The 9,822-nt window shown below is 38.0% G+C and overlaps 1 protein-coding gene across 1 annotated transcript in view; it reads left to right on the top strand.

The window, feature by feature from the left end:
- The first annotated feature begins 2,472 nt into the window (after nt 1-2,472).
- AK8 (adenylate kinase 8) overlaps nt 2,473-9,822 on the top strand; it is a 68,843-nt gene continuing 61,493 nt past the window's right edge. The window contains exons 1-3 of the mRNA XM_035896556.1: nt 2,473-2,554; nt 6,559-6,608; nt 7,227-7,340. Coding sequence (XP_035752449.1) covers nt 2,473-2,554; nt 6,559-6,608; nt 7,227-7,340 — 246 coding nt within the window. The remainder of the gene's footprint in view (nt 2,555-6,558; nt 6,609-7,226; nt 7,341-9,822) is intronic.

Genomic DNA, 9,822 nt, shown 5'->3' with positions numbered 1-9,822 from the left:
CCGCCGGGCGGCCGGTACCGGGCGCCTGTGGAAAGACGCGGGCGGGTGTCCCCGCCTGAGGGAACGTGCGCCGGCGAAGGGCTCTCTGAATTAATTAAGTTATTGTAATGCGACATGTCATTTTTTGCGGAAGAAGGTGGCGGCCTGGGGAAGAAAGGTATTGAGTCCATGAGAGGCAAAGGCAGGCTTGGCGGGACAGGGAGGAGGAGGAGGAGGAGGCAGTAACAAATCAAGCGCGGGACAGCCCGGGATGAAGCGGTTTGCCCTTCCCGAGGCAGGGGCCGCCGGGGCACACCGAGCAGCCCGCTCATCAGCGTTAGCCCTTTCAAACTGTTTCTCCGCGCGTTTCTGCTGCTGTTGTGGCTTTTCTATGATTTCTGTGAAAAATAATAAAAAAAAAGCCGTATGCTTCTGACGTCTATGCGGTTTCAGTAAAGAGCGAGATTGGCTTCCCTGCCTTCGAGGAAGGTTATGTCTCGTCTGTAAGCTTGGGAAGAGCCCTCTTGTCCAGCACGGGGAGGTTTGTGCGAGGGACCAAATATTCTGGTGCTGTTCTGTGTTGAGAACTCGTTGGAAAGCCCCCCTTCATACCGGTGCTAACTCTTCTCCTAACTCGAATTTATATGTTATAAGGCCTTTTTACTTTTTCAAATCTTGCTGGAAAACATGGAGATGCTTATTTTTCTTTCCTTTTCTTTTTTCTCCTCTTTTCTTTTTTTTCATGTAATTTCAAGGCCATTTAGTATGACCCGTGTGGCATAATATTGGTGGGATTTTTATGGAAATACTGTGTTTTGCATGGCACGAGGCGTTGAATGCAGCTGCACGTCCTCATATTACATCAAATGCTTATGGGATTTACTCGGAGAGTTGTTTTCTTTTCGTGCTTCAATTGTATTGTAGCAACATAATGGTACAAACAAACACAGCTGGAAATCATTGTCCTGAACATAAACATTTACAAAACCCAAAATGTGAAACCTGAAACATGAGACTCAAACTGTGAACGTCCCCCTGAGATTAACAGCACTGCCCGTGTAAAATTAAACTGGATAAAATGAAGCGTGTGTGTAAGGGGTGGTAGGATTTGGGCACGAAATAGTGAAAGCACCAATCATCAGCCTGAACAATTTTTTTGAATCGTACTAAGACCAAATGTTCTAGGTCTGTTGTTTTTAAAGCTGCTGATAATTGTAGTGCCAAATTCTGATTTCTTAGGTTAAAGAAATGTTGCTGGAAAGTAATAATTTTTAAATTAACTGCCAATAAAAATACAAATTTTATACTTTATGTTATGTGCTACTCAGACCTTGAAGCGTCGGAACTTGTATGTGAAACAGTTTATAAACAAAATGGAGTGTTTTAATTAGCCTAATGAAGTAGATGAAGCAGAAAAGGAAAATTGGCCACTCAATAAAAGACAATCAATTGGTTAGAGTATAAAATTTTATGGAATATACAGTCTTTATGGAATTTACTTGCAAATATTAAAATGTTATGACTGCTTTTTGGAAACAGACATCCTATTCCAGTGTGAGCATTTCCGTAGGTAATCTAGTCAGAACATTAGTTGGTGTTCGATGTTTAGTTTTAATCACAGAATTCTTGGCTGTGCTGAAATGTCTTGTAAGAAAATCCATGGAGTTTGTGTTTCTCAGTGTCGATCCTTTCTCTGCCTGTAAAGGTACAATCCTTGCTGAAATCAGCGGGAGGTCCCTACTGCTATCGGTGCGAGCTGAAGCAAGGCCCTGTGGAACCTCAAACATTTAATATGAAAATGGGCTCCAAAACAGACATTCAAGGAAATGCTTTAAACCTTTTTTTTTTCCCCTTCCCTCCCCCCGCCTTACTTTTCAGGCAGGAGGAAGACCGTTTTTTTTTTTCCCCTTCCCTCCCCCCACCTTACTTTTCAGGCAGGAGGAAGACCAGTACAGTTCTAAAAGTGAGATGCGCTGCTTTTGTGGTTTTCACTGGCTGTTGGGTTTGTGTGTTTTCTGCAGGTCTTGTCTGTTCCGTGGCCCTCTAGGCGAGTTGGAAACTTGGGGGAATGTGCTTGTGGAGGAGGTTTGACTTGCCCTGCAGAGATACTAATTTAAGTTGACTCTGTTTTCAAAACTCCTTGTATGGTTTTTATGTCGATGCTGACTCAGCCGTTATCGACACCAGCCTCAAGGTGGTCTCTGTGACACACACAGACACCAAACCTTTCTGGTGTCATAAATAAGCTAAAGCAAATAGGTTGGGTTTTTTTTTTATTGGCAATTTTCTGACCATGCTTTACTTCATTTTTTCAGCATCTAAAATACGTTTCATAGTCTCAATTTTGTCTATGAAAGGGACCTTAAGAAAGTGAATAAGCATTTATAAACGCTTTAAGATCCTCATTGTAACGTTGCTGTAAAAATGCAATATATTGTGACTGCATAGCTATGTTACATTTTCCTCTGACTTTGTCCTATTTATTTTCAGAACATGCTTGAAGAACTATTAATTCATAAGCCAGATGATCCCATTCAGTATATGATAAACCATTTAAAGCAAAACAACGATGATGGTAAGTGAATATTGAGGCACCATAAATAGTTCAATTCCTTATTTGTAAACAGCTGTTTGAAAGCTGCACTTCAGTTGGCAAATGATGGATATAAACTTTCCAGACTGTGTCTTGAGGGGAAAAAAAAAAAAAAAGAGAAAGGTGAGCATTTTGGAATAGTTATAGGTAAGAAGCTTTTAATTTCTTTTTTTAGTGGGTAATCTAATAAAAAATGCACTTTAACAGTTATAACAATGAAACCCTCGAAGGGAATAACAAAGAGTTCTGGTGTATCAATTATTAATGCGTTCTGTGCCCCATCTGATATATCCTGTTGTCTTTAAGCTCGCTAATTACTCCTTTTGTCAGGTGTAAATTTGGTTTCCTATTCTACCTGGGCTGGCAGATTCTCTGTTTTTTGATTAGTTAGTTACTAGCTGCTGTTAATGAGTTCCACTGCTCAGTGGCATCTCAGACGAAGGAACCGTGAACATGCCTACTTGTATGTATAACAAAACCTGGTAAATTGAATAGGAAGCCTGTATTCTGCACAATAAAAACATGTACGCTCAATCAAATTATTTGATTTACAAACTGTTCACCCTTAGGCAGATTATATTTGGATATGCACAACTGAACTATAATTTTTGTTCTGCGTGAGCTGTCAGGGGTAGCTGGTGTCATGTTGCTTTGATGTTTCTTTAAAACCATAGTAAACCATTATGAAAGTTCTGCTGCAGCATCAATGAAATCATTGTCACTAGAGGTGCTGTGAGCTCTTAGTGGTGGTGATCAGATGGATGTTGACTGAAATGCTGCTAAATATATATAAAAAAAAATCAAATCCTGCAAATTGTGTCCAGCTTTTTCTGATGGGGGCAGCATGAGTAGTCAATCTGTTTTATAGACCCATGGAAAATACGCAGAAGAATTTCATGCGGTTTGATAGAATGCTGATAAAATTTCTTCACATTGAGCTAACATTTGTCCTTAAGCACCACAGTGTTATATGAACAGAATTAGGCAGGTTTCCATTTCATAACTTAGAGGCTAAAGATAGAACTACAGCAGTTGTTTGTCAAAGGAAAAATGCTGTCTGGTTTTGGTCTCGAAAAGCCTATTAAGAAAGGGAAGGAACTCCAATTAAAATTAAAGCCTAAATGTTGTTTTAAGAATAAATTATATGGAAAATAATGTAACATAAATCTGTAGCAGAGTTGATTTTACTTTTTGATCATGGCGGAAGGTGCTGACTATTTAGAAGAAAAAAAAACCTTATTAGAGCCATCAGTAAAGTGATGAATTTTCATGATCTTGCCTTGCTAGACAGTTTTAGCCCTAGAGAAAATTTCAAACAGAGATGTGTGGAAAAGAAACATTGCATCTATCCCAGGTGTGAAGTTAGAAGACCTTTTTAATTAATAATAGGATGTAAAGTACTCTTAAAAATATAAACAAGTCTAATGATGATTATAGCTTACAACTGTCTTGAAAATCTCGCAGGTCAGATGTGTGGCTAAGTGTTTGTGCATAAGGCTCTGTACTATTGTTCCTTCATTTGATCCTTCTAAAAGCCTTAAAGACCCAGATGAAGACTGATCATTCTTTCATATACAAAGATGCTAGTTTTCTACATTGTATCTTGGTTTCTGCTAATAAAAAAAGCTTTCAGGATCCAAGTGGCATTTCTGTGAATTCTTCCTTTACAGTCAAACCTCTGAAGAAATGTAAAAAAGTTCTGCAAGATTGTTCATCGTGTACTATGTGCTTTTCCTGTTTGACAAAGGATTTCTCTTGCAAGTTAAGCAAATTTTGTCGCATTAATATTAATCATAGGATCTTTTGGACTTGAATGGAACTTAGTGAGTCCAGCTGTTCTTTTGTGTTGCTCCAGGATTAATTTTGTAATTAATAAAATCATTGTTGAATGTTAAAACTTATTTTACTTGGAAGAGTAAATTCTGCAACATCTCATCAAGACTAAACATGGGATGGAATATGATTTGTTACTGAAGTAAAAGGCATTTTCTAGATTTTCCCCGACTTCATTTAGCTGCTGGTTCAGACTTCCAGTATTAAATACCAAGTATTTGCTGATTGGAGGGGGTTAAACATTACATACAGTGGTGTCCTGGTTGTGCCCTTGTGTCATATGTTTAGGGAGAATGCTTTACAGGAGTCTTACAAGTGTGCAAATGAGTAAATCGGTGAATTACACTGCCCCATCTGCTTCCAGCCACTAAGCAGAGAGAAAAACAGATTTAGTACAAAGTGAGCATTTACAGTAGCCCTGGGCAATATTAAAGCATGATATGGTGTATATAATGGTATGTTTCGTTTTTTATCAAACGTTTGTCCAAGAAAGCTGTGTATTAAAGCTTCAATACCTAAGGGTTTTCTTGTGAATTTTAAATCATGCTCCTAGTTAAACCTCAAAAGGATCTGTGGATGGAAAGGTTTTTTGATTTTCTTTGAAGTGGTTTGAAGAAGTTGATTAGTGTTGGCACCCGAGCACTCTTTTATGACGCTGTTTATAAATAATTCCTAAGTACCGGGCTGGAGTTTCAAGGTGTTAGATTAAAAAAAAACCCTAGGATTTAATCACATTACATTTGAAAGAAATTAGGTGATAAAAACAGCTGATGTATCCTTTTAAAGTATTTTTCTACATTGTGTACTAGTTCTGTTGCACTTGCAAGAACCAATAAGGGGGGAGTTTTTCTTAAACCTTCCAAGTCAGATAACTTTGTAAAGATGAATCTGTAATTTGGGTTTCATGTATGTTTAAAAATTGCACCTGCCCAATAACTGTTAAGTGCATGGAAGGCCTCATAAAAATACATTTCACATCCTTCCCTGTCTGCTGCCATCAGACACTGTATCTCCCTTCATTATCAAGAGCTGAAGAGGTTTTGGGGTGAGTAGATCCCTCCTCTGTTTTGACCGATGTGACTCCCAGTAAATACTCATCAGTCCCTTCTGTATATACTCTGTTTTGCTTTGGTTTTTTTCCTCCGAGGTTTAGAGGAAAAACTATCAAAGCTGTTAATATAAAATAGCAGCTCAAGGGATTGCAGCCCAAGGTGTGTTCATGGAAAAGTCCCACATACTTTCTTAAGCGTTACCCCATTTTCCCTTTTTTGTCTTGTCTCTAATTCATTCCCAATGAAGCTTACAACAGTAATGCCTATTGTGTTGTCTGGATGCATTAGATTAAGAATTCCTCAGAACTGGGATGTATTTTTCCCACCTTGCCCCCTCGGGGAAAGGAGAGGGACATGCACTACAGAAATACAAGATACAGAGACAAAGAAAATTACTTTCAGGGGCAACTAGAAAAATTGAAGTAGCTGTCGAAAAGGGTAGAGAGAGAGTGCTTAATTTTTGCAATATCTAAATCTTCTCTGAACCCTGACACAAACCTATTTAGATAAAACTAAAAAGTGAAATTGCATTTTTTGTGATGAGAGCCAAAAGCTTTGCCAAAGTAAAAAGTATTTTTACTACCATACTGTGTAAGAGAAATGAGAGATGATCTCAAGAAGTCCCATCCAATCTCAACAATTATATGATTATGATAACAGTCACTTTTAAATAGTCTTGTCCTGCATATACAAGCTAAAATATTTTTTTATCACAAAATGTGGTAGGTCTAAATCAATGTCTTGGGAATAAAAGTCAAACTCTGATAAGGAAATGTTCATATCTTATGCTCTGCTTCACCCACTAAACTGTCCATGTGATTAAAATGATTGAGAGAGAGATATGCTTGAGTGGCATGTTTAGTTGGACTATTAATCTCATTGACCATGGAGATTAAAGGAAGACCCAGCTGTCACTGACTTAGCATTTCCCCTTTTTTTTTCCCCAGTGGGGCCCAATCCTGAAGTCTCCATTCAGGCAGATTTCCAGCTGAAATAATTGTTTCATTGTGATTACATTTATATTATGCAATGCAATAGTGGGGAACTGGTTGGGATTTTTGCTGTTCCGCATCTTGACATTCACATATTCTTGTTTCTCAGCTCCAAGAATTTGTGTACTTGGTCCACCTGCTTCTGGGAAAACCACAGTTGTAAGTATGCTTCCTTCAAAGTTATAATACTGTCCAGTTGCCTTTTTACTTTCTACTGAGATCAGGACTTGTAAAAATTTTATTCTGAGAAGAGTTTTCAGAATTGTGAAAGTGATAGAGGACCACAAGAGAAGTTGAAGGCTGGCATTCCTAAGGGGTATGTCTGTATATTACACTACAGGCTAAATGGAAATGTTCAAGTGAGCTCTGTGAGAACTCACTCAGGTAGTGGTTCTGATATTGTGGATTGCTTCATTTGCATGGCCAGTTGTCTGTCATGTCCGCTGGTACTGCCTAATTGAAAATGTCAGAGTTCTATTTGAACCACAGAGGAAGCTGACCACAGAAACTTTGCAGATGATGGTGGTGTGTGCATGCTAGGAAGAATGCTTTCTTCTTGAAAATCTGTGTTATAGCACAGTAGATGAAAAAGACCTTATTCAAAGCTGTAGGCTCTTGAACATCTTTATAAAAAAACTGCTTAAAGTTACACAGATAGTCTGTTTACTTAAATAGAAGACTAGGAAAACATTCTGTCTTTGCAGCCTTCTGAAAAAATGCTTCATTTTCTTTCCAAATATTTCAACCTGGGTTTTTTTTTTTTCCTTCTTCCCTCAGGCAATGTGGCTTTGTAAACATTTGGATGCCATACGTATCTCTCGGGAGACTTTGTTATTCAAGGAAATATTAGCGCTGACAAAGGAAGCAAAGGCATATAAAGAAAGAAAACAGGTGTGTAAGAGGGTATAATAATAATAGTTCTCATGTCACAGAAGAGGAATTATATGGCATTCCCATGATTTCCACTGCTATGAATTGAGCAGATCAGAGTAAATATTCTTACATCTATGGTGGTTTGTACATTGGTTTGTATATATGTAGGGGTACAGGGTCTTTCAGAGAAGACGGGTAACCTCTGCTAGGTAAGAAGATATGAACAAAGATAAAAATGTGTCAGGGCATAGGGGCAGGAGAGGAAGACAATGTAAAGTAGTGGAGGTCTTGAAAACATTAACCTTGGACATGAGCAACAGAATTGAGAGAAGTCCAGGTGTGCAAAATACAATTTAAAGAATGGCTCATTATATCATTAAACAAAGCATCTTCTACTTCAGCATGTTTGATAATCTCAGTAAAATAAGCATTAATCTCTGAGGTCCCCTTCAGTACAAAATGCTCTGGAAAATATGTACACAAAGAACTTTTTTTGATCTGACAGAGCTCCTTAGTTGTGCATGCTTGATTTCTCTGTAGCATGACACAAATAACTAACTTGGTGCATTAACTCAAAAGCAGTACGACAATCCAGTCAGTCATTGAAAACCCTAGAAGCTCTCCAGCTGAGGCAATAGCAGCTGACTCAGGAGATCATTCAGTTCTTGGGTTGATGCGCTCTACCTGACTCCAAGTACCTCGTTTGCTCCAGACAGGTTTTTAAATCCATTCGTGCTTCATTGTGGGCCTCCTAACTAATGTTCAAAGGCATTGGTCCAAAGAACATTGTTTCTAGATGTCATGACTCACAGGATTAGTTGATCAGCAACGTAATTGTCTTGTTATTAAAGGCTAGTGACAAGTAGATGGGAAAAGTATGTTAAAAGAATATCCCAAATACACAGAAGTGTCTCTCCTTCTGATTCGTGTCCTTTCAGCTGATTCCTTTCTCCAGACATCAAGGTGTTTCATGAGTAATAGAATGGAAGAATGGTTTTCTGTGACAGTCTCTAGCAAGTCCGCTAGTTTGAGTTTCACTTTTCTCCCTTGTCATCTATTGTCATAAAAATTGAAGCAATTTCATTTCTGTGAGAATTCTACACTACTGATAAATTTGATTGAAACTGGCCAACAGATTCATAATTTGCTGAGATGGTAGCTGGTGTGATACATTTTTCCTTAGAAAACTAGGCTGAAAATAGGGTAGTGTTTATTACGCTGAATTAGTGAATGAAGTTTGGAGATGCCTTGACTAATATACTTAAAGATCCGAGAAGAAAGAACTCGCTGAACTTACTGGCAAAAAGGTTTGCTTTTGGCTGGGGTAATATAAAATGATTCTTATCGAGAATATGTACTTCGAAATCTTTGTTCTAATTATTCAAGATTGTTTTGCTAGATTCATAAATTTCAACTTAGAGGGGGAGAATTTGAAACAAAAATTCCCTTTGGTTTAATTACTGTAATTATTAACATATTTCAGACTATACAGATGCACTTTCAAGGGTGTCCTTTTGGGCTTATTTGATTTAAAAAGATGGATGGTATGGAAGATGAAAGTCAAAAATGTCAAGGCTAATCAGGTAATAAGGAGTGCCCGAAGAGCAGAATCTGGTGGTGGTTTGGTACTATGCAGTTTGCCTTTGTTTTTGAGATGTTATATCCTAGAAGAACTTTTTCACTAAATAATTTCTTTTTTTTTCTTTTATATGAGTTTGATTCTTCAAATGTAACTCCTAAAACTAGGAGGGAACTCCTTGCTTCCCCTCAAGCAATGCAAACTTTACAGACACTTAAAATGTAGCCAAATTGTCATCTCAAGAGCTGTATTTTCCCTTACTGATTCATGTCTGCTGCCTAAATCTACTTTTGCCGTAACTGACCCCTGGTTCTGCTGAAGCAAGTGGTAAACTTGACTCCTCTAGCATACATAACATCCATTAGCACTAAGAGGGTTTGAATGTCTATTCAGGAACAGAACAATAGCTGTTTATACTGTCTTTGATACAACCAGGGCATTAAAAAGTTGTAGTCCTGGCCAAATCAATTTATTAAATGGAAAGAGGAAAAGCAGGAACTAAGACTGTGGTTTTGAAATTCTGGTGTGAAGATCGTATAACGCAATTTAATGTTGTTAGAGGAACGTTTCATGCGTATAAGGTTACTGCGGCTAAATTAACCCCAGTGCCAAAGGTCATTCATTTTTAGGTCAGTAGGCCAATGTTACTAGATCTGGACAAATGCCACAAAAAGGTCCGCAAATGTTTGCTCACACGTTTTACTTACTTATCTTTAGCCAAGCTTTTATCTCTTTTGTGTTCGCTTCCAGTGAGCATTAGAGCATTTGAGTTTTCCTGGCACAAGAATTCATGGAAGGCGTATTTAAAATATGTGATTATTCTCTGAAGCTCAATTTTTAAAGTTGAACATGCAATCATTCACTAACATACACCTGGCCACTTACTAATGAGCACAGCTCAGGTAGTGAATTTTAAATATT

Source organism: Egretta garzetta, unplaced genomic scaffold (genome assembly GCF_000687185.1).
Source record: "Egretta garzetta isolate BGI_Z169 unplaced genomic scaffold, ASM68718v1 scaffold946, whole genome shotgun sequence".
NCBI lineage: Eukaryota > Metazoa > Chordata > Aves > Pelecaniformes > Ardeidae > Egretta > Egretta garzetta.
Note: the sequence above shows the minus strand (reverse complement) of the source record. Positions and strands in the feature narration are given on the sequence as shown.